At 45.3% G+C, this 26183-nt stretch overlaps 1 protein-coding gene across 4 annotated transcripts in view; it reads right to left on the reverse strand.

Moving 5' to 3' along the window:
* ATAD2B (ATPase family AAA domain containing 2B) overlaps positions 1-26183 on the reverse strand; it is a 138498-nt gene that overhangs the window by 56689 nt on the left and 55626 nt on the right. For all 4 annotated transcript variants that reach the window (XM_077291498.1, XM_077291497.1, XM_077291496.1 and 1 more), the window contains 7 exons: positions 22104-22205; positions 16177-16288; positions 13946-14061; positions 9395-9569; positions 3602-3690; positions 1807-1966; positions 104-194 (listed from right to left, as the gene is read on the reverse strand). In XM_077291498.1, coding sequence (XP_077147613.1) covers positions 104-194; positions 1807-1966; positions 3602-3690; positions 9395-9569; positions 13946-14061; positions 16177-16288; positions 22104-22205 — 845 coding nt within the window. The remainder of the gene's footprint in view (positions 1-103; positions 195-1806; positions 1967-3601; positions 3691-9394; positions 9570-13945; positions 14062-16176; positions 16289-22103; positions 22206-26183) is intronic.

Consider the following 26183-nt stretch of genomic DNA (forward strand, 5'->3'; position numbering starts at 1 on the left):
AAGTGTATGCATGTATGACATGACTGATCTACAGAGCTTTTATGGGGCCGCAATGTATAAATGCATGCATGACACGACTGGTCTGCAGAGCTATGGGACTCACCAACGCATTTTTCTGCCAGCTCGTCCAGGAACGCGTCGGACAGCTTGGGATTCCAGTCCCTGGTGTGTATCTGTAAAATGTGCTTTCTTGCCTGGGAAATAAACACAACAATTCACTTTCCGTTTGCAGTGGAAAAGACCAGCGAGTAGGACACTAAAGTGATAGTGCAGGTAGAAGAGAACCGCTCACATGACAGACAGCGGACACACAATCAAGGGGTTGTGTAGGATCAGTAAAACATGGCCGCCACACCGTAGGTTCTGCCATACTACACACACCCTACGGACACACACACGGTGCAGTTTTTGTAACAAAATTTGTCAGTTTTATAGTTCTTGATATACTTTTTCATCCAGTCCGCAGCTCCGAAGAAAATCTGGGAACAACGACGGCACAGAGCTCTTATCTTATTCTTAGGCTTGCTACGTGATGACCCCATAATCTCGCCAGGTGCTCATATACCAGTATATGAAAACAGGGGCATGAATTCAAATAACGGGGGTGGACCAGACATCATCTGCCTATCTAACCAGCCCAAATATTATTATACCTGATAGCAGACCCTCCGCTCTCCTCGCGGCCTCCTCCACCGCCCCTCAAGCTCCAACCCTCTTCCATTCAGAGTGGGCAGCATAGTGGCTAAACCTTGCCTGCCCCTGTCTCTCATGACACCCACTGAGGACATTCTGCATTTGTGTTGTGCCATACTCCTTCCATTTTTGTCATAACCCAATCGTCCACAGGATCTGAAGAAGCCTTATGGCGAAAGGCACATTAAAGGGATCCATTGTTAACTTCCTTTTAAATATATATATCCTTAAACTGTCTTTCGCCTCCTTTTCTGCTATATAACATTAGTGAACTTTTATACTTCGCATTGTTTGATATTTGTGCTTACAGTTAAACCTTCCAATAATCTCATCAGCACAACCAGACATTGACCCTAGGCTTACAGGTACTAGTCTTTGGCTATAGACTGACTTTTGTGTACGTGGATTACCCGGAAACTAATTCCTTATTATTTCACTGTGCACTGTTTATAGAACTTGATTGGTTTACATGTAATTTCAGCCCCATCCTCTAGGTGGTGCTATTATTCTAGATATCGGTAACATTATCTATTTTATTACATTTATACCTAATTATATTACATTATTCTTGCTACTTCTTGTTCATATAATCACACTAAAAAATTTAGTTTGTGGGCGTAACATGGAAAAAGTTCACAGGGTATGAATACTTCTTCAAGGTCTACATACATGGCATTTTAATTTCTGGCAATTTGGGGCGTCATTAAATATTCAGCTTTTTCTTCCCCGGTTCATTACATAATGGCAGCAAAAAATAAAATTATATATTTAAACAAAGTATTCTCAATACTGTCATAAAAAAACTCATGTGTTATGAATTTAGAATAAACGAACACCCCATCTACCCCTCTGATAAAGGGTTTGATATTGATGGCCTTTTCTAAGAATAAGTCACCAATATCACAGCCTGAGAATGACCACTACACGGCGTATGGAGCTGCAGTGTACCAACTGTACATCCGGCTGCCGTGTGATCTGGGGGTCCGCATGCCCACCCATCTGATATTGATGAGCTATGATGACACCAAACCATCAGTGCCAAGGTCCTGAGGATTACATGTGCCCGTATATATTCCCCCCAATGTGTGTACTCCTTCATGGAGGCGTTCTCACCTTCTGATCAGGTAAACTGAAAAGAAATTCCCTGTCGAATCGACCAGGTCTCCTGAGTGCGGGATCTATAGAATCAAGTCTGTTTGTAGCACCAATAACTATTATCTCGCCGCGATTGTCCAACCCGTCCATGAGTGCCAGCAGGGTCGACACGATGGAACTGGAACAAAGGAGAGAAGGACACATGGATTAGTAATAAATAGTAACAATATCGACCCTTTAACGAGGCTGAGATTATTTATAAGAAGCTGAACCAGACACTATTTGCAGACACATGTTTCAGGGTGTTTGCTTCTCATCAATGCAAAGCAAAATGTCCAATTTGGCTGGCTGGGTGAGAGGCCTCTGAAAGTAGGTTTGAGGGAGAAAGTTTCTCCTTGTGGACATTGCCAAGTTGACTTAAGGTAAGTGGTGACAAATCAGTTTTTCAGGTTTGCACTGATGAGGGGTAAAACCCCCCGAAACATGTGTTTGCGAATACAGAGTGTCTGCTTTGGCTTCTTATCCCGAGTCATGTGAGAAATCTTGTTAAAAAGTAAATATTGCCTTACAGAATTGCTACTTTTAATAGGAGGCGCCCAAAAATTCAAGCTACATACTTATTTTTCCAAGGAGACAGATACATGGCCTGTAAAGCCAACTTGGAACTCTTCACAAGGAGAAAATGTGGAGAAAATGTACCCCCAAGACATACTGCACAGAAAAATGTACAGAGCCCCTAAGGTGGGAGAACAGCAGTACAATGAGCCCCAAGAAACTCTTGAGCCTGATCTTCTGATCTTCCAATTACCTGCATTATTACTTAAAGGGGTTGTCCGGCCACTAAAAATAAAACAGTTCAGATTACCAAAAGCGGTAGGACTTCCCTTACTGCTTCCTCGTTTCTCCCGAGTCCCCTGACGGTCTCCGCTACACGTGGATGGACTTGTGACCTGTGCTTCCGATCACCGGCTGCAGCAGTAATGTGTGGGTCAGTGTTGCATCCAGCAATTGGCTGCAGCGGTCACATGCCCATCCATAAGGAGCAGAAAATACACTGACTGGGAATTTTAAAAGCACTGGAATGAGAGCAGTGTAAGAAAAGTTTTACTACAGTGGCCGGGGAAAGCCCTTTAATAATTTTGTCCTGGCACCATGTAGTCCTATTCTCAAGAACAAGTTCATAGGTCAATGCCCTTACCATCCATGCTCCGGTCCTCAAATGCTCTGTGCTGCTGGGGACTCAAAACCTTCCACACAGGAACTCTACCTTTAACATGCCCCTTGCTAAAATGCTCATATTGGAACGAAAGCTGAATTAAAGGGTCTTTCCTGGTTTCAGAAAGCCACATGTCCCCATGAAGACCGCGCTGGACCGGGAAAGGTGAGTAAGGCACAGCTCTTCCTGGTGTCTACAGCACTGACGTCACATGCTTGGCGCCTGCTAGCGTAGCTGCAGACAATCGCAGAGCTCAGTGACTCAATCAGTCACCTGCCGTCCGCCATCATGGTAGTGATGACCTGACAGCGCTGCATGCAAACTGATGGCGTGAACCGCGGAGACTCCGCTCTGGACTTGGGAAGGGTAAGGAAAGAACAGTATTTTAATTTTATTATTAGAACAAATTACAGACTGGGGAGGGTTATTCTGAAACTGGAAAGTCTCTATAATCAGATAAATAGAAGGGGCCCAAAATATCAGGTCATGATGACCAAGATGGCTGTATACAGAGGGCCCCCCTATCCTCACAGCAGAAGACGTGACCACAAGTAGTCAGGACATACATGATCATCTATGGTGCAAGCAGAAACGTACCTGTGAATCTGATCCTGTCTGCTGGAGCGAACCGGAGCCAGACCATCTATCTCATCAAAAAAGATGATGGATGGCCTCATCACGTATGCCTGCGAATGAAACCAGTGGTCAGGAGGAGAAGCATAATAAATAATAATAATCTTTATTTATATAGCGCCAACATATTCCACAGCGCTTTACATTTACATTACAAAGATCATAATGAATAAGTAGTGTACAGATGTACAGACCACCTTACCCTCTCCCCCGGCAACCCAGACCGCCTTACCCTCTCCCCCACGGCAACCCAAACTGCCTTACCCTCTTCTCCCCAAGCAGCCCAGAGCGCCTTACCCTCTCCCCCAGCAGCCCAAACTGCCTTACCCTCTCCCCCAAGGCAGCCCAGACCACCTTACCCTCTCCCCCAGCAGCCCAAACTGCCTTACCCTCTCCCCCGGCAGCCCACACCGCCTTACACTCTCCCCCACGGCAACCCAGACCGCCTTACCCTCTCCCCCACGGCAACCCAAACTGCCTTACCCTCTCCCCCAGCAGCCCAAACTGCCTTACCCTCTCCCCCAGCAGCCCAAACTGCCTTACCCTCTCCCCAAGCAGCCCAGACCGCCTTACCCTCACTCCCCCAGCAGCACAAACTGCCTTACCCTCTCCCCCAGCAGCCCACACCGCCTTACACTCTCCCCCACAGCAACCCAAACCGCCTTACCCTCTCCCCACGGCAGCCCAGACTCCCCTACTCTCCTCCCCACGGCAGCCCAGACCGCCTTACCCTCTTCCCCACGGCAACCCAGACCGCCTTACCCTCTTTTCCACGGCAACCCAGACCCTCTCCGGTAGCACAGACCACCTTCCTGGCAACACAGACCGCCTTCACCCTTCCTGGCAACACAGACCGCCTTCACCCTTCCCAGCAGAACAGACCGCTTTTTCTCCTTCCCTCTCCCAAGCAGCACAGATCACTTTTCCACCTTCCAAACACAGACCGCCTTCACCCTTTCCGGCAGCACAGACCACTTTTCCTCCTTCCCTCTCCCCGGCAGCACAGACCGCTTTTCCACCTTCCCGGCAGCACAGACCACCTTCCCCCTTCCCGGCAGCACAGAACGAAGGGTCTAGAAGCGGGAGTGCAAGACTTGTTACTGATATTCTGTGACCCCCTGTGTCACGTCCCACCACCTCAGCCATAACTCAGATGACCAGTTTTCCCTGGAAAGTTCCTTTAACCTCCCTCTAAGAATTATCTCGGGCAGGTTTGATTTCTTATGTAAATCACGAGAAACAAACATAAATATGCAGCAGGAGCGATGCAATTACACTTGGCAAAAAGGAAGAGGTGGCACAAATTGCTTGTAATATACTAAATGGCTTCTTACAGACGAGAACGCACTTAAGGAACAACTTCCAATTATTATAAATATGCTAAATGTTTTTCTGAATATAACATTTTTACATCTACTTTGCAAAATTACTTCTGTGAACAACAAAGTAAACTACACGCTGTGCACGGCTATAATTGTCAGCAAAACTTCCAGAGTGGGAGGAAAAAAAAAAAAAAAAAAAAAGGTACTGCAAAAGGGGTGTACTAACTTTTCTTTTGCATAGTGTCAGCCTCCTAATCGCAGCAGTATGCACCCCCATGGTTTCCTGTGCCCCTCAATGAGGCGATAGAGCAATATCCATTAAATACCTCCCAATAGTCTATGGCAGGCGATGAGAGGGATAACCATTTATCGAGAGATGTATATATGTATAGTGTGTATATATATATATATATATATATATATATATATATATATATATATATATATATATATATATATATACACACACACACACATACACATACATACAGTGAATACAAAAAGTCTTGAAATCTTTGTTAAAATGGAAGATTTTTGTTACGTAAAAAAAAAAAAAAAAAAATCAAGAAGCATCATTTCAGAACTTTTTCCTCCAATATCTGCACACATTGAAAAATATTTTTTTGGGGGGGACTTAGAAAAAATAAAAACCCAAGAATGTGGTAGCATAAGTGTGCATACCCTTAACCCCTTTACCCCCGAGGGTGGTTTGCACGCTAATGACCGGGCCAATTTTTACAATTCTGACCACTGTCCCTTTATGAGGTTATAACTCTGGAACGCTTGCATGGATCCTGGTGATTCTGACACTGTTTTCTCATGACATATTGTACTTCATGATGTTGGTAACATTTCTTTGATATTACCTGCGTTTATTTGTGAAAAAACACGAAAATTTGGCAAAAATTTTTAAAATTTTGCAGTTTTCCAACTTTGAATTTTCATGCCCTTAAATCACAGTGATATGTCACACAAAATACTTAATAAATAAAATTTCCCACATGTCTACTTTACATCAGCACAATTTTGGAACCAAAATTTTTTTTTGTTAGGGAGTTATAAGGGTTAAAAGTTTACCAGCAATTTCTCATTTTTACAACACCATTTTTGTTTAGGAACCACATCACATTTGAAGTCCCTTTGAGGGGTCTATATGATAGAAAATATCAAAAAGTGACACCATTCTAAAACCTGCAGTCCTCAAGGTGCTCAAAATCACATTTAAGAAGTTTATTAACCCTTCAGGTGCTTCACAGGAATTTTTGGAATGTTTAAAAAAAAACAAAAAAACGAACATTTAACTTTTTTCACAAGAAAATTACTTCAGATCCAATTTGTTTTATCTTCCCAAGGGTAACAGGAGAAATTGGACCCCAAAACTTATTGTCCAATTTGTCCCGAGTGCGCTGATACCCCATATGTGGGGGGAACCACCGTTTGGGCGCATGGCAGAGATCGGAATGGAAGGAGCGCCGTTTGGAATGCAGACTTAGATGGATTGGTCTGCGGGCGTCACATTGCGTTTGCAGAGCCCCTGATGTACCTAGACAGTAGAAACCCCCCCACAAGTGACCCCATATTGGAACCTAGACCCCACAAGGAACTTATCTAAATGTGTTGTGAGAACTTTGAACCCCCAAGTGTTTCATTAAAGTTTATAACGCAGAGCCGAGAAAAAAAATATAATTTTGTCCCACAAAAAAAAATATTTTTTAGCCCCCAAATTTTTATTTTTCCATGGGTAACAGGAGAAATTGGACCGCAAAAGTTGTTGTCCAATTTGTCCTGTGTACGCTGATACCCCATACGTGGGGGTAAACCACTGTTTGGGCGCACAGCAGAGCTCGGAAGGGAAGGAGCGCCATTTTACTTTCTTAACACAGAATTGGATGGAATTCAGATCGGACGTCATGTTGCGTTTGCAGAGCCCCTGATGTGCCTAAACAGTGGAAACCCCCCAATTCTATCTCCAACCCTAACATCAACACAACCCTAACCCCAAGACACCCCTAACCCTAATCCCAACCCTATCCATAACTCTAACCATACCCCTAACCGAACCGTAAAAGTAATCCAAACCCTAACCCCAACTCTAGGCTCAGCCCTAACTTTAGCCCCAACCCTAAACCTAATGGGAAAGTGGAAATAAATATAAAAAAAAATTCTATTTTTCCCTAACTAAGGCGGTGATAATGGGGGGTTTGATATACTATTTATAGCGGGTTTTTACATTTGGCAGCTGTCACACACTAAAAGACGATTTTTATTGCAAAAAAAAATAGTTTTTGTATCACCACATTTTGAGAGCTATAATTTGTCCACATTTTGGTCCACAGAGTCATGTGAGATCTTGTTTTTTGCGAGACGAGAGGACATTTTTATTTGTACCATCTTTGGGTACACAACATTTTTTGATCGCTTTTTATTCCGATTTTTGTTAGGCAGAATGAACAAAAACCAGCAATTCATGAATTTCTTTTTTGGGGGGGCGTTTATACCGTTCCGCGTGTGGTAAAATTGATAAAGAATTGTATTCTTCGGGTCAGTACGATTACAGCGATACCTCATTTATATTTTTTTATGTTTTGGCGCTTTTATACAATAAAAACTATTTTATATAAAAAAAATAATTATTTTTGCATCGCTTTATTCTGAGGGCTATAACTTATTTTTTCGCTGATGATGCTGTATGGCAGCTCGTTTTTTGCAGGACAAGATGACGTTTTCAGCGGTACTATGGTTATTTATATCTGTCTTTTTGATTGTGTGTTATTCCACTTTTTGTTCAGCGGTATGATAAAGCATTAGGGGTTAACTAGTGGGACAGTTTTATAGGTCGGGTCGTTCGGGACGCGGCGATACTAAATGTGTACTTTTATTGTTTTTTTTTTTATTTACATAATATATACAATATATATTGTTTTCTTTATTTAGGATTTTTTTAAAATATTTTTACAGAGTAATTTTTTTTTTTTTTTTTTTTACATTGTCCCAGGGTGGGACATCACTATATATTGTCAGATTGCTGATGTGACACTTTGCACAGCGAACTGACAGGCATTGCAGGAGGCTTGCTGGCGCCTGCTCTAAGCAAGCCACCTCCCTGCAGGACCTGGAAGGAACGCGCGGCCATCTTGGATCAGGGGCCTGCAGGAAGGATCCCCTGGATCAACATGTTAGGGCATGTTAGGTTAGGCTATGGGTTGAACTAGATGGACTTACAGTCTTCCTTCAACCTTAATAACTATGTAACTATGTAACTATGTAAGGAGACAGGAGGAGACCCTCGGAACAACGCGATCACATCGCGCTGTTCTGAGGGTCTCAGAGGAAGCACGCAGGGAGCCCCATTCCCTGCGCGATGCTTCCCTAAGCCACAGGAATGCTGCGATCTTGTTTGATTGCAATGTTCTGTGGGTTAAAGTGCCGGGAGCTGTCACATAGTGCCGGATGTCAGCTGTGATAATCAGCTGGCGGCTGATCCTATATGACGTACTATCCCATCGATGGTCATACAGGCCCAGGTCACCTCGACGGGATAGTGTCAGAAAGGGGTTAAAATAATACTTTGCTGAAGTAGCCCTTGAATTGATAACAGACTCCTGTCCAAAAAAAGGCTGAATGCTATCAGAATGACACATCTAGAATTGGCAAACTTTGCCCACTCTTCCCATCTCCTGTGTACAGCGCCCTCTTCAGGTCTCACACGGATTTTTTTTATTGGACTCAGATCTGGGCTCTGATTGGCCCATTCCAAAACTGATCTCCTGGTGACGCCCTTTTGCTTATTTGGAAGTCGCTTAGCGCAACTGACAGGCTGAAAGGTGAAATTCCTCTTTAGCTTTTTAGCAGAGGCCTGAAGGTTTTGTTTCAAAATTGACTGATATGTGGAACTGTTTATAATTCCCTCACCTTGATTAATGCCCCAGCTGTGACTGATGAAAAACAGTCCCCAAAAGAATAATGTTGCCTCCACCATGCTTCACTGTGGGTATGGTGTTCTTTTGGTGATGCTTGGAATTAAGGCCAAAAAAGTTCAACCTTGGCCTCAGACATAAGTTTTCATCCTTTATGAAGGTTTTGACAAAACATAGCCGGCTTTGGATGTTTTTCTTCGTAATAAAAGGCTTTAATTTTGCAACTTTATCACAAAGGCCTGACACATGAAGGCTCTGGGAAGTGTACAAACTGGAGCAACGCGGGATCGTTAAGGTGACTAACACTACTTTTATCATTATTTATTTTTATTTTTTTTAAACATGGCTTAATGTCTTAAAGGAATATTCCCATCTGATACCTTTATGGTCTATCCACAGCAAAAGCCATAAAATGTATAGTAGATGCAGATCCAACCAGCGGGGCCGGTCTCCATCAAGAACTGAGTCCGTACATATCAATATCACTACCCTAGGAAATAAGTGAGGATTGCCCTTACCTGGTCAAACAGGAGTCGCAACTGGCGCTCTGACTCGCCCACCCACTTACTGAGGCAGTCGGCACCTTTGCGCATGAAGAAAGAGACCTTCCTGTCACCTTGGCTGCATTCGTTGGCGAGGGCTCGGGCAACCAAGGTTTTTCCTGTCCCCGGGGGACCATAAAATAAACATCCCCTGTAAAGAAAAAAAGATGGTTGCCACTATACATTAATGTAGCCTAATATCTAGCAGTAATAATTTCCCACACAGATACATGTGGCCGCCTTTCTCCTTCACAACACTAGAGGGAGTGCATACTGCTGTATCATAGGGTTCAATGCATGAAGTGTATGTAGTGAGCTCCCCCTAGTGGAGGCTGCAGGAAGTCAGAAGTGTCATTTATCTCTAGGTTTAAGCTGGAAGATGCAGTTTTCTGTATAAGATTCTCCACTTTTATGCTGAAATCCTTCCTTACGGCAATGCATTTCCTTACAGATGTTTTTCATACATTTTTTGACAAGTTACAAAACGTGCGGTGATTATTTTCTTATCTTCTCTCCCCCCAGATAACTGCAAGGTGCCACCAAGGTCTGACGTGAAGGAAGGGGGAAGGAAGCCACTACTGATGAGTGGAGTGCGACATCCGCCACCCCTGCCTGGAAGTTATCAGATGATGTCAGAACACAGCAATTCTATCAAAACTATAGTGGCCATGGACAGGAACGGCAGATCCACCCGCTATTCATTACCTAGCAGCGGCCTCTGTAGAAACCACAGAGCTGACGTGTTCTTGAAAGCTCTAGTACCTATAGTACTGGTAGAATGCTGATAAGGGGAAAGGCATGAAAATTGGAACAGATCCTTGGAATATGCACTAATAACGTCTTATGGGAGATGAAGCTCTAAAATAGGATTACACATGATAATGTCTGCTCCTTCTTGCTTTAAGAAAGGATGACTTTAAATGTTACATTTTAAGAGCTGTTTAAAGGCATATTCCTGCTATTGAGACTATAACACGGGTAGGTGATTAGTAAGGGAGCTTAGACACCGACTGATCGGGAAAAGTCGCAGATAGTACATAAGAGATGCAATGCCAGCGTGAACACTGCAGGGGGGGCAGCTTTAGAAGTTTTAAAGTCCTTTTACTGTACTGATCAACAGGTTTCCTAAGGTTGGACCCCTACTGAAGGCAGACGTCCACTCCATGAGGACAAGCTCTGAATGGTATCGTCTCAGACAACCACTAACATCACCCATACACTGGATGATAAGGTCCATGTGGGGGCTTCTCTAATCTTTATAACAGGAAAGACATTATTACTGATGTCCAGTAACACTGGCTGTCCCCACTGAACTACACTGTGTTCCAAATTATTATGCAAATAATATTTCCTCATATTTTCTCTAAATTACCTATCTGAATTGCAGTCATTGTTATTTTCCAGTCATCTACTATTCTAGTATAATTGCAATGTTTTGGAACAAACTGCCTATGAAAACAATCTTTTTTAAAAAAATAAACACTCAAAATGCATGTTCCAAATTATTATGCACAGCAGAGTTTTCAACCTTTTTTTTATTATTTTGAACCAAAAAATGGTCAATTGTAAGTTATAAGCATTATCAGCTTATTACAAAATGAAATCAAACAGTTTTCAAGTGAAAACTTTATTCTAGGTGATGTTACATTTGCACATAGGACCCCTTGTTGGAAAGAAGCTTCTGAACTCTCCAGTCCATAGAATTTGTCAGTTTTTAGACACTCCTTTTGATGCTCCAGAGGTTCTCAGTGGGGTTGAGGTCGGGGGAAGATGGTGGCCACACCATAAGTTTGTCCTCTTTAATGCCCATAGCAGCCAGAGATGCAGATGTTTTTGCAGCATGAGACGGTGCATTATCATGCATGAAAATGATCTTGCTGCGGAAAGCACGGTTCGTCTTCTTGAACCATGGCAGGAAGTGTTGTTTTAGAAACTCCACATAGATTATGGAGTTCATCTTTACCCCTTCAGGGATCATAAAGGGGCCGACAATCTCTCTCCCCATGTTTCCAGCCCAAAACATTACTCCACCTCCTCCTTGTTGGCGCCTTAGCTGTGTTTTCATGGGGTGTCCATCAACCAGCCATCCTCCACTCCATCCATCTGGACCATCGAGCGTTGCACGGCACTCATCGGTGAACAAAACAGTTTGGAAGTCAGTCTTCATGTATCGTTTGGCCCACTGGAGCCGTTTCTGCTTGTGTGCAGTGGATAGAGGTGGTCGACAGGATGGCTTACGCACAGCTGCAAACCTCTGAAGGACCCTGCATCTTGTTGTTCTGGGGACGTTGGAGGCACCAGCAGCTCCAAAAACTTGTCTGCTGCTATGACAAGGCATTTTTGCAGCTGCTCTTTTTTTTTTTTTTTTTTTGCATTGTTACCAGCTACTATGTATTGCTGGTTCAAGTGTTTTTATTAAATTTTTAAACATAACATCAACTTTATACATTAATTTTGTATTGATATATGCTTCATCTATAGATACATATGAAGGAACATGGGGAACGGGAGTGGTGAAATGGGGAAAGGGGGAGAAAGGGTGAGGAAAGGTAAAGAAATAACCGTAGTGTAGACAGACTATTATTGTTTGTAGCAGCTGCTCTTTTAACCTTACGCAATTGCCTGTTGGAAAGAGTCCTCAATTTTTCCTTATCAGCACGCACACGTGTGTGCTGGGAATCGGCTACATACTTCTTGATTGTGCGATGATCACGATGAAGTGTCTTGGCAATGTAGATTGTAGTCAAGCCTTGACCTAAATACTCCACAATTTGTTGCTTCTCCGCAGCCGACACATCCTTTTTCTTTCCCATTTTGGCAAAAAATGTAGGCGGCTTAATAATGTGGAACAGCCTTCTTAAGTAGTCTTGCCTTTATTTGGACACACCTGCCAAACTAATTTGCACAGGTATCTGCAATTGCTTTCAGTGATATAAAGAGCCCTGACACACATCACCATCAATGAGTTTAAATGACAAACAAAAAAATTCTAACCTTATCACTCCTAAACTCTATGTGCATAATAATTTGGAACACAGTGTAATGCAGCAGAGGGTGGACGCAAGGCGGGGGCAGCAGAGGACGCAAGGCGGGGGCAGCAGAGGACGCAAGGCGGGGGCAGCAGAGGACGCAAGGCGGGGGCAGCAGAGGACGCAAGGCGGGGGCAGCAGAGGACGCAAGGCGGGGGCAGCAGAGGACGCAAGGCGGGGGCAGCAGAGGACGCAAGGCGGGGGCAGCAGAGGACGCAAGGCGGGGCAGCAGAGGACGCAAGGCGGGGGCAGCAGAGGACGCAAGGCGGGGGCAGCAGAGGACGCAAGGCGGGGGCAGCAGAGGACGCAAGGCGGGGGCAGCAGAGGACGCAAGGCGGGGGCAGCAGAGGACGCAAGGCGGGGGCAGCAGAGGACGCAAGGCGGGGGCAGCAGAGGACGCAAGGCGGGGCAGCAGAGGACGCAAGGCGGGGGCAGCAGAGGACGCAAGGCGGGGCAGCAGAGGACGCAAGGCGGGGCAGCAGAGGACGCAAGGCGGGGGCAGCAGAGGACGCAAGGCGGGGGCAGCAGAGGACGCAAGGCGGGGGCAGCAGAGGACGCAAGGCGGGGGCAGCCGAGGACGCAAGGCGGGGGCAGCCGAGGACGCAAGGCGGGGGGAGCCGAGGACGCAAGGCGGGGGGAGCCGAGGACGCAAGGCGGGGGGAGCCGAGGACGCAAGGCGGGGGGAGCCGAGGACGCAAGGCGGGGGAGCCGAGGACGCAAGGCGGGGGGAGCCGAGGACGCAAGGCGGGGGGAGCCGAGGACGCAAGGCGGGGGGAGCCGAGGACGCAAGGCGGGGGGAGCCGAGGACGCAAGGCGGGGGGAGCCGAGGACGCAAGGCGGGGGGAGCCGAGGACGCAAGGCGGGGGGAGCCGAGGACGCAAGGCGGGGGGAGCCGAGGACGCAAGGCGGGGGGAGCCGAGGACGCAAGGCGGGGGCGCAGAGGACGCAAGGCGGGGGCGCAGAGGACGCAGGGCGGGGCGCAGAGGACGCAGGGCGGGGAGGACGAAGGGCGGGGGCGCAGAGGACGCACAGCGGAGGCACAGAGGACACAGGGGCGGAGGACAATAGGCGGCGAGTGTGGATTTATATCCTGGACTACAAGCGAGGCCTGTAATCTAATGATATATAATATATTCAGCTATCTGCTGTACAAGCAGTGAATCTATGCAACAGAGAAATGGCGGAGCCGTCATACGGACGCTCACCCCGCTGCCCGCTTCACCCCACTCCCCTTAGGGACATTATACATACCGGAATAAACCTCCTATTATAACTGTGTGACACCGCAGTAAGCCGGTATTTATCCCCGTCATACTGATCCCACCGCCCCGCTGCCCGGTACGAGCGCCATTTAGTGCCGAGCAACGAAAGCAGCAGAACGTGCAATAGGACCAGTGTCACAGAGGAATATTCATCGCCTTACGCCCCCACCGCACTAGTACGAGGGCCCTGAGCGCCCCCAGGTGTATGCAGCTTTATAATAAAGGCAAGCACTTACCGGGGAGGTTGAATCTTGAACTTCTCGAAAATCTCCGGATATAAAAGGGGGAAAACCACCATTTCTTTCAATGCATAAATGTGCTGGCTCAGACCTCCCACACTGTCGAAGCGGACCTGAGCGGGGAGAGCAGAACACAACAATTCACAATGTGCGAGTGTATTTGTAGGAACACAGTAGGTAAAGTGATCTGCGCTGTATTATGTCTGAGGAGACCGAAGCGGAAAACACCGCTCACAAGTCACGTATCGTCCCATCAGTCACTACATTACAGACCTGGGCAAACTACGGCCCTTTGGCTTTTCTTATACAGCACAGGGACAATGGACAGTAAAAGGGCGAGAAGCAGTGACCCGCAGGCCACCCTCCACACCTCCGTCCTAAGATTCAATTTTACCGTTATCTTCGGGATGCAGATACTGGCTAATACAAAGGTGGAGGAGGGAACAGTCAGCTCCTTCTTCCATCATTAGATGGCACCTGCTGTGGAGCCCTGGTGTGCGCAGCAAAGAGCGGAGCAGCACACCGGGGGAACGGGGGCGAGGGGAGAAGTGTTTGTTTTTTCAATCACTTGTAGGAGGAATATATGGGGGGGGTCAGAGTGTTAGGAGACCATGGAGGCCATCATACTATGTGGCAGTAAAATTAATATAAATCAAAATAATCAATTAACCCCTTTACGACCTGTGACTTATAGATACGCCATAGGTCACCTCCACTTGTCTGGTGCGGGCTGCGGTGCGGAGCCGGCATGTTTTCAGGCACATAGCTGATCAGACCATCTCTCGTCATATGCACCTAACAGTCGCGGGTGGTTAACATGTTCAATGCCGCTGTCAATATCTGACAGCAGTATTTAACATTATGTCGGAAGAGCGTCACTAATACCGCCCATCAGTGCCCGTGTCACATGATCCCGGGGCGCCGACCTCTGTGGTTGTCATTGCTCATCTGCTAGGAGTGTTACCCTGTGGGCGGCATTCATAGAAGATGAGCATTTCTGCTACTCAAAGCAGTGCTGAAGCAGCTTCAAGTCTTAGGCTATGGGCACACGTTGCGGATTTGCCCGTGGATCTGCAGCGTTTTTGACGCTGCGGATTCGCAGCAGTTTTCAATCCAGTTTACAGTACCATGTAAACCTATGGAAAACCAAATCCGCTGTGCCCATGGTGCGAAAAAAAAAAGCGTGAAAACTCTGCGTTATATTTTCCGCAGCATGTTAATTCTTTGTGCGGATTCCGCAGCGTTTTACACCTGTTCCTTTATAGGAATCTGCAGGTGTAAAAACGCACAAAATACGCTGTAGATCCATTAATAAAGTAAAAAAAAAATAAAGTTTATATCCCCCCGTTTTGCCCCATACAAAATAAAAAAAAAAAATTGGTATCGCCGCGTTCAGAAAAGTTCAATCTATGAAAATATAAAAAGAATTAATCCAATCAGTAAATGGCGTGAAGAGGAAAAAAAAAATTAAAATGCCAGGATTCAATTTTTTCGCTCATTGCACATCGCAATAAAGTGCAATAACCGGCGATCAAAACATAGTAATCTACCCCAAAATTGTATCAATAAAAAAGTCATCTCGGGGCACAAAAAATAAGCCCTCACCCAGACCCAGATCACAAAAAATGGAGACACTGGGGGTCTTAAAAATGGCACAATTTTTTTTTCTATAAATTTTGGAATTTTTTTTTACATTATTTAAATAACGAACTTGGACAACAAATTTGGTATCTGTGAACTCGTAATGACCTGGAGAATCACAATGACGAGTTACTTTTAGCATTTAGTGAATGTGGTGAAAAAAAAAAAATGAAATAAAATTGTGGAATTGCCCTTTTTGTTCTGGAATTTCGCCACACGTGGATTTTTTTTCCAATTTTCCCGTACACTATAAGGTCAAATTAAATGGTGTCATTCAAAAGTACAACTCGCTCCACAAAAAAAAAATCCCTCACACGGCCATATTGACTGAAAAATAAAAAAAAAAAAGTTATAGCTCTGGGAAGAAGGGGAGCGAAAAAACGAACGCAAAAAGAGAGAAATCTCAAGGTCGTAAAGGGATTTATGTTAAATATTGAACAGAATCAATTTAAACGTTATCATTTCGACCCGCCACAAAAATTACTACTATTCTCTTGTACTAATTTATTTTGCTTCCTTGGGCGACAAAACAGACATTTGTGGCACAAGTGAAAATTTGGACATTCCACCGAGCTATTAACACTCACCGATCGATCTAGGCTCATTGGGTCCACATCCGCCAAACTGGCACCAACTTTTACCCGTTCTCGTAAGATGCCGCTGGCTAGATCCTCGGGTCGGAGGTTCATGGGTAAACACCTGTCATGAAAAGAAAATAATCTAATATATAAAGCTGAATGTGTGTATGTATGTATGTATGTCCGGGATTGGCAAATTAACAGCTGCCAGATGTGAACAAGGGGGACTTAACGAATGAGAGCGATGGCGCCAAAGAGTATATACTGTACAGTTGCTAAGGTGGGGCCCCGACATGGGATAATCACCACACCACCACGGGGATATGAACACACACACAAAATGCGCCACACACTACCACGTGCTCGAACACATATACCACCCTCAGCGCACATTTCACCACACACACACCAACCTCGCCACATAAAAGTCGAAACACAAAAGTCGCCGCTCAAAACTCGCCACGCGCAAAACTCTCCACATGCAAAACTCGCCACACGTGCAAAACTCACCTCATGGAAAACTCGCCACACGCAAAACTTGCACACGCGGAAAAATTGCCACATGTACAAAAGTTGCAACACATGCAAAAGTTGCCTCACACAAAACTTGCACATACTCAAAAGGCACCACACATAAAACTCGCCACGCGCAAAACTCGCCATGCGCAAAACTTGCTGCACACAACTTGCTACACTAACCTGTCACATGCAACTCGACACACAAAAAGTTGCTACACGCATGTCGCCACACAACTCATCTCACAAAAGCCGCTACATGCATGTCGCCACACGCAACTCAACACACACAACTTGACACAGCTGTCAGTCACATGACCAGTCTATTATGTGTATGTGTGAGCTAATATATACTGCCAGGGGGTGGGCTTACTGTTGGCTGGGGATTTATCAGGCTGCCAATTAGCTTACAAATACTGAGGTAAAAATACTGACCAAATAACGTGTGAACGAGGGCTAATACAGGAGGAGATGACACACAGAGATATACTATATACAGGGGAGATGACACACAGGTATATACTATATACAGGAGGAGATGACACACAGATATATACTATATACAGGAGAGATGACACAGGTATATACTATATACAGGAGAGATGACACACAGGTATATACTATATACAGGGGAGATGACACACAGGCATATACTATATACAGGAGAGATGACTTACAGGTATATACTATACACAGGAGCAGATTACCTACAGGTATATAGTATATAGAGGAGGAGATGACATACAGGTACATACTACATACAGGAGGAGATGACATACAGGTATATACTATATACAGGAGCAGATTACCTACAGGTATATAGTATATACAGGAGGAGATGACACACAGATATATACTATATACAGGAGGAGATGACACACAGGTATATACTATATACAGGAGCAGATTACCTACAGGTATATAGTATATACAGGAGGAGATGACACACAGATATATACTATATATAGGTGAGATAACACACAGGTATATACTATATACAGGAGCAGATTACCTACAGGTATATAGTATATACAGGAGGAGATGACACACAGATATATACTATATACAGGAGGAGATGACACACAGGTATATACTATATACAGGAGCAGATTACCTACAGGTATATAGTATATACAGGAGGAGATGACACACAGATATATACTATATATAGGTGAGATGACACACAGGTATATACTATATACAGGAGCAGATTACCTACAGGTATATAGTATATACAGGAGGAGATGACACACAGATATATACTATATATAGGTGAGATGACACACAGGTATATACTATATACAGGAGCAGATTACCTACAGGTATATAGTATATACAGGAGGAGATGACACACAGATATATACTATATATAGGTGAGATGACACACAGGTATATACTATATACAGGAGATTACATACAGGTATATCTAATATATAAAGCTGAATGTGTGTATGTATGTGCACTGTCGCAGCTACAGCCACAAAATTTTGCACAGTCACACGTCTGGACCCCGAGAGCGTCATAGGCTATGTTGTGAGGTGAAATTTTAACCCCGCGCTTTCAAATTCACCAAACAATTTTGCCCCTATCTACATAATGGGGAAAAAGTGAAGGGAAAAGTGTTGGAGGCAAATTAACAGCTGCCAGATGTGAACAAGGGGGACTTAACGAATGAGAGCGATGGCGCCAAAGAGTATATACTGTACAGTTGCTAAGGTGGGGCCCCGACATGGGATACTCACCACACACGGGGATATGAACACAAACACAAAATGTGCCACACACTACCACGTGCTCGAACACATATACCACCCTCAGCACACATTTCACCACACACACACCAACCTCGCCACATAAAAGTCGAAACACAAAAGTCACCACTCAAAACTCGCAACGTGCAAAACTCGCTACATGCAAAACTCGCCATATGCAAAACTAGGCTCACGCAAAACTAGGCTCACGCAAAACTCGCCACACGTGCAAAACTCACCTCATGGAAAACTCACCTCATGCAAAACTTGCACACACAGAAAAATTGCCACATGTACAAAAGTTGCACCACATGCAAAAGTTGCCTCACACAAAGCTTGCACATACTCAAAAGGCACCACACATAAAACTCGCCACGCGCAAAACTCGCCACGCGCAAAACTCGCCATGCACAAATCTTGCTGCACACAACTTGCTACACTAACCTGTCACATGCAACTCGACACACAAAATATGTTGCTACACGCATGTCACCACACAAAACTCATCTCACAAAAGTCGCTACACGCAACTCAACACACACAACTTGACACATGAAACTCGCCCTAAAACACACACAAGTCTGGTATTGTCCTTCAAAAATAAAAATCTGATTAATAAGCAGACAAACTACAAGAGCAACAAATGTACCATATAGGAAATACGGCAGCTGTCAGTCACATGACCAGTCTATTATGTGTATGTGTGAGCTAATATATACTGCCAGGGGGGAGGGCTTCCTGTTGGCTGGGGATTTATCAGGCTGCCAATAGCAACCAATCACAGCTCAGCTTCTATTTTGCTACAGTTAATTAACCTGAGCTCTGATTGGTTAATATAGGCAACAAAGACATTCTCAGTATAACAAAGCTAATATATGTTGTGAAATTCTTTTATTAGCTTAGTTTTTGCCTTTTAATAATTACATTTCTATCTATTGGTTTTGTGGTTTTTGTGTGCAGAATAAATTTTTGTTAACACATTCTATTTTGCTAACAGCAGTCATTAACCCGGGCGAAGCCGGGTAGTACAGCTAGTATTATAATACATATTAATATTACAAAAATACAGCAGGGGTCTCCAGTCTCTGGGAAGGCGCAGAGATACATTAGGTATTAGAGTAATGAAGATTTCTAATATTTTGTAACATTTAGCCCCCAACTTACGGTAAAAGTTATGCACCTCTTTGCACTAAGCTTTTTTCTAACATAACTTTGCAATTAGGAAGCAATGCAAGTCCATTAACTATCTGAATGATCTGCAAAAATGTTACAAAATGGTCAGGAACCCTGCTCCACTCTCTGAAGGATTCTACGTTTCCCCTTCTCTTAGTGTTTCAGATAGGAGACGGGAGTGAATTGTGCACATCTTTTGTGTAGAGAGGAGATTCAGCATGTTCAGTCACAGCCTTCCTGTGCATAGAAATCAAGCAACAGAGAAGGAGGAAAGCACAAGAAGAGGAAATCAGTGCAGGATAGAAGCTGTGCTGAAATGGGAGCTAATGAAGACAAACACCCAGCAAACAGACCTCCCATCCGGCCCATCTGACTGGGAGAGACACCCACACCTCCCATCTGACTGGAAGAGACACCCACACCTCCCATCCGGCCCATCTGACTGGGAGAGACACCCACACCTCCCATCCGGCCCATCTGACTGGGAGAGACAGCCACACCTCCCATCCGGCCCATCTGACTGGGAGAGACAGCCACACCTCCCATCCGGCCCATCTGACTGGGAGAGACACCCACACCTCCCATCCGGCCCATCTGACTGGGAGAGACACCCACACCTCCCATCCGGCCCATCTAAATGGAAGAGACACCCACACCTCCCATCCGGCCCACCTGACTGGAAGAGACACCCACACCTCCCATCCGGCCCATCTGAGTGGGAGAGACAGCTACACCTCCCATCCGATCCATCTGACTGGGAGAGACACCCATACCTCCCATCTGACTGGGAGAGACAGCCACACCTCCCATCCGGCCCATGTGACTGGGAGAGACAGCCACACCTCCCATCCGGCCCATGTGACTGGGAGAGACAGCCACACCTCCCATCCGGCCCATGTGACTGGGAGAGACAGCCACACCTCCCATCTGGCCCATCTGACTGGGAGAGACCGCCAGACCTCTCATCCAGACTGACTGGGAGAGACCGCCAGACCTCTCATCCAGACTGACTGGGAGAGACCGCCAGACCTTCCATCCAGCCCATCTGACTGGAAGAGACCGCCAGACCTCTCATCCAGACTGACTGGGAGAGACCGTCAGACCTTCCATCCAGCCCATCAGACTGGGAGAGACCGCTAGACCTCTCATCCAGACCATCTGACTGGGAGAGACCGCCAGACCTCTCATACAGCCCATCTGACTGGGAGACAGCCAGACCTCTCATCCAGACTGACTGGGAGAGACCGCCAGACCTTCCATCCAGCCCATCTGACTGGGAGAGACCGCCAGACCTCTCATCCAGACTGACTGGGAGAGACCGCCAGACCTTCCATCCGGCCCATCTGACTGGAAGAGACAGCCACACCTCCCATCTAGCCCATCTGACTGGGAGAGACAGCCATACCTCCCATCCAGCCCATCTGACTGGGAGAGACAGCCACACTTCCCATCTGATCCATCTGACTGGGAGAGACAGCCACACTTCCCATCTGATCCATCTGACTGGGAGAGACCGCCACACCTCCCATCCGATCCATCTGACTGGAACAGACAGCCACACCTCCCATCCGGCCCATGTGACTGGGAGAGACAGCCACACCTCCCATCCGGCCCATCTGACTGGGAGAGACCGCCAGACCTCTCATCCAGACTGACTGGGAGAGACCGCCAGACCTTCCGTCCAGCCCATCTGACTGGAAGAGACCGCCAGACCTCTCATCCAGACTGACTGGGAGAGACCGTCAGACCTTCCATCCAGCCCATCAGACTGGGAGAGACCGCTAGACCTCTCATCCAGACCATCTGACTGGGAGAGACCGCCAGACCTCTCATACAGCCCATCTGACTGGGAGACAGCCAGACCTCTCATCCAGACTGACTGGGAGAGACCGCCAGACCTTCCATCCAGCCCATCAGACTGGGAGAGACCGCCAGACCTCTCATCCGGCCCATCTGACTGGGAGACACAGCCAGACCTTCCATCCAGCCTATATTGACAGACACCCAGACCTCCCATCCAGCCTGACTGGGAGAGACACACAGACCTCTCATCCAGCCTATATTACTGCGAGAGACACACAGAGCTCACATCCAGCCTATATTACTGAGACAGCCACACCTCACATCCAGCCTATATTACGGAGAGAGACACACAGAGCTCACATCCAGCCTATATTACTGAGACAGCCACACCTCACATCCAGCCTATATTACGGAGAGAGACACACAGAGCTCACATCCAGCCTATATTACTGAGACAGCCACACCTCACATCCAGCCTATATTACATGAAAAGACAGAACTCACATCCATCCTAGATTAGAGGAAGAGACACCTTTAAAAGGTAATAAAATTGCATTAACATGGTTAAAAATAATTTTTTTTCATGTCAAAAGTTGTCCATAGTCTTTACGCAGAAGGTGAAATCCATTATTTATTCCTGTCTAAACCACATTTGTACAGAACGCAGCTGAAGCATGAATATAAGCAGAGTACCTATTCCTCGCTTTGGCCATACTCTTGGACTTTCTCCTTTCAAACCGTTCTTCGTCTGAGGAGGAGGTGGTATCACTGCTGTGAATCGCATGCTTCTTTCGTCTACAGAACAAATCCAGGGGAAAAAGTGGCTTTAATAATAAAATTAATAATGTATAAAGATGTAAATTCAAGAAGTTCAAATAAGATAAATGGGGTAAAAGATATAAATTGAAGGTAGCAAATTCTCTTCCAACCCTCACTTATATTTTATGGGAAATATACATTTTGTTTTTAATGTTTTTCTCCCCCCCCTTGGAGATGTGCCCATTTTTGTCCACCAAGAACCATAACTTTATATTATTCCATGAAACAGCCATTTGTTTTTTCTTTTTTTTCTTTTTTTTTTTTTTTTTTATTAGGGGCAAGTTGTAGTTTTAAATTACATCAATCATTTTACCATTACATTTAATAAAAACAGAAAAACAAAATTACATTCCAAATGGGATGGAATAGGAAAATACAGCTGTATCAGTGCAGCTTTACCACACTGGGAGCCAGAGGACTTTTTTTTTCCTTACTATGCAATTTTGTGAAAGTGAAGTGATCAGAAAGAGCAATTCTGCAAATTATTTTTATTATTTTTTTTTTTTTTTTATTTCTCTCATTTCAGTATTCATAGCAAGGAATACACATTATTACATTTTGTTACTTCGGACAATAATGCAAACTTTTTTTTTATATTTTGGGATTTAAAATTTGGAAAAAGGATGAGTGGGAGGTGACTTGACCTTTTATATATTCTCTAAAGATACTTTTTAAATCATTAACAAGTGTGTTAATGCACACACATTTGGACAGTGACAAGTTTTCTCAATTAGGCCGTTTAACAATGCATTCAATATACAGTTATATGAAAATATAAATTATCTTGAAATGAAAACTCTCCGCTTTAATTTGATGGTATTCCCATGTTAATTGGAGTAACAGTTTCAAAATCACAGCTCTTAAAAATGTCCAGTGGCTTGCAAAAGTATTCTCCCCCTTGGCATTTTTTGTGTTTTGCTACGTTACAACCTGGAATATCACTGCTTTTCTCAGGGTTTGCATCAGAACAAGCGTACAACTGTGAACATTTGGTTTTCTTTTTATTGTGAAGCAAACAAAAAAAAAGTATTTTGTCCTTTTTTAACTTGAATAAATTTTTATTAAGAATAACATTACAATTAACATGTTACATTCTTGTTTTCAGTACAAAGTTTTCCCCCAAAACGAACCCCCGTAATCCCAACTTATCCTGCCCCCCCCCCCCCCAATAAGACAGCCCACTTTATTTAATAGCACCACACTCAAATCTATAGGATGACTATCCCCTCAGTTAGGACCATAGGTCACGTGTTATGTTTTCACCAATTCAGGGTCTTGATTCACCCGGTCTCTATAACAAACCTATCCCATGGCAAGCCACGGAGAACACAATTAATTCAACATTTCAATTTTCCCTCTTTTCTGATAAAAAACCCTTTTCCAGTTTCAGGCCCTGCTTCACATATTGGAGGAATTCTCTTCTTGAAGGCGGCTCGTCCTTAATCCAATTTCGCGCTATTACCTTCCAGGCCATATACAGCAATCTGGCAATAGCGGTCTTCAGGTTGTTATCCACTCCAATCTCATCCACGCACCCCAACAAGCACACCATCGGGTCCCTTGGCACCGTGCATCTGTATGCTCCTTCCACACGACTGAAAACTACCAACCAAAAAGCAGCCAGTCTCGGACACGTCCACATCATATGAAATATATCAGCATCTGTAGATTTACACCTCGGGCACTCAGAATCATCACGCAAGCCTGCCTTATATAACACCTTCGGAGATTTGTAAACTCTGTGTATTATATAGAGCTGTGACAGCCTATACGGTTCGCTCAGAGACAGCCGTGGCACCCACTCCAGCACCGACTCCCAAGTTTCATTCTCCATGGGCCCAGATCCCATCGCCAGTATTGGAAACCTTAACAGGAAAGTGTGCAGCAAGTCTTTATAAAGAGTGGAAATAACCGCCCCAGTAGTCCCTTCACCACACACATACTCTAACACTATATCCCTTTGAATTCTGATGCCTCCGTCCCTATTCTGAGCTCCAAATGCGTGTCTCATCCGCAAATATTGATATTCCCCCGCAGGCCCGAGATCAAATTCCAGCTGCAATTGGGAAAAGGATTTCAACTCTCCCTGCTCAATTATCTGATAGACATATTGAATCCCCTTGGCCTGCCATTCTGGTAGTACCCCCATTGCCACAAACTCCTTTAAATTATTATTATGCCATAGCGGGGAGAATCTGGTCAGCCCCGTAATCCCACGTATATGTTTTAGTCTACCCCAGAGCATACATATCAATAACATAGTCGGATAAGATTTCCCCAAAGCCCCCAGGGAGCCATCCTCCAGACATTGTACTGCTGGCCTTCTTTTTGTCACCTTTTCCATTAATTGCTGTACCGCCCCGGACAACCCTTCATGCGCCCAGCCCTTTAAGTGCTGACTCTGGGCTGCAAGAAAATATACTTCAGGTCTAGGCAATGCCAAGCCCCCACGTTCCTTGGGTTGCTTAAGTAACATCCACGTATCAGACTGGAGACGTCTCCCCCATACCAAATTCCTAAACAGGGAGTTAATCTGCCGAAATTTCCTGTGCGGTATCCAAACTGGCGCATTATGAAGAACATACAGAATCTTCGGCATCAAAATCATTTTGATAAGATTCACCCTGCCGACCACAGATAAATGCAGCTTAACCCAAGCATCCACTTTTGCCTTAAGAACACCTAAGATCGGAGTCAGATTCCTATGTATGTAATCCGTAACCGGCATAGATACCCATATCCCAAGATATTTAAATTGACTTACCACCTTCAGTCGCCCATCCTCCAGCAGCTCACTCCCCTCCTCCCCTACGTCGTCCACTTTAAACAAAATAGACTTACTCCAGTTTATTGTCAGTCCTGACAGTGAGCCAAACCTTTCAATAATCCCAATAGCCCCCCCAAGGAAGCAACCGGGTCAGCTAGAAACAGTAGAATATCGTCCGCATACAACGCCACCCTCTCTTCAATCATCCCATATTTAAACCCAGACACCTCGTCAGACTGTCGAAGTTTAGCAGCCAATGGCTCCACGGCCAGAGCAAACAAAAGAGGAGAGAGCGGACACCCCTGCCTTGTCCCTCTAGCTAATTGTATAGTCCGTGATAACTCCCCATTCACCCGGACTCTGGCCATCGGCTGCGAATACAGCAGCCGAATCCAGGACACAAACCGCGAGCCAAACCCCATATATTGCAACACCTGCCAGAGATATCTCCATTCCACACTGTCGAACGCGTTATGGGCGTCTAAAGATGCAATAATTCTCTGGCCACAGTTATCAGACCTAAGCTGCAGATTCATAAATAGCCTCCGTAGGTTGACCGCCGTGGATCTATCAGGCATAAAGCCAGATAGGTCTGGGTGCACCAGGCCAGAGATTACACTCGTCTGTCTCATCGCCAACACCTTGGCCAGAAGCTTGACATCTATAGTGAGCAAGGAGATCGGCAGATATGACTCAGGTTGCCCCAGGTTTTTCCCCTCCTTAGTAATCACCGCTATTATGGCCTCTCATGGATGTAGGCAGACACCCCCTACTCTTAGCCTCCTCCAGGTCCGCCTTTAATCTGGGAATTAGCACCTCCCCCATGTGTTTATAAATCTCAGCAGGAAACCCATTTACTTCAGGCGCCTTCCCATTAGCCATAGACTGTAATGCCCGACCCAGTTCCTCCTCCGTGATAGGAGCCTCCAAGCCCTCTCTATCTGCGTCACTCAACCTCGGGAGCTCCAGTCCCTCAAGGAACGCCACTGTGTCTTCCACCGTCCCATCCACCCGAGAGGAATATAGGTCCTCGTAAAAATCCGCAAAAAAACTCCAAAATCTCTGGAGTCTCAGAGACAATCGTACCACTTCCGGAAACCAGAGAATGGACAAACGAAGTACTTCTCTGTGCAGAAGCCACCAGCGACAGCATGTGACCTACAGTTTCACCCTCCTGATAATAAGCC

The sequence above is a fragment of the Ranitomeya variabilis genome, chromosome 2 (assembly GCF_051348905.1).
Source record: "Ranitomeya variabilis isolate aRanVar5 chromosome 2, aRanVar5.hap1, whole genome shotgun sequence".
NCBI classification, from domain to species: Eukaryota; Metazoa; Chordata; class Amphibia; order Anura; family Dendrobatidae; genus Ranitomeya; species Ranitomeya variabilis.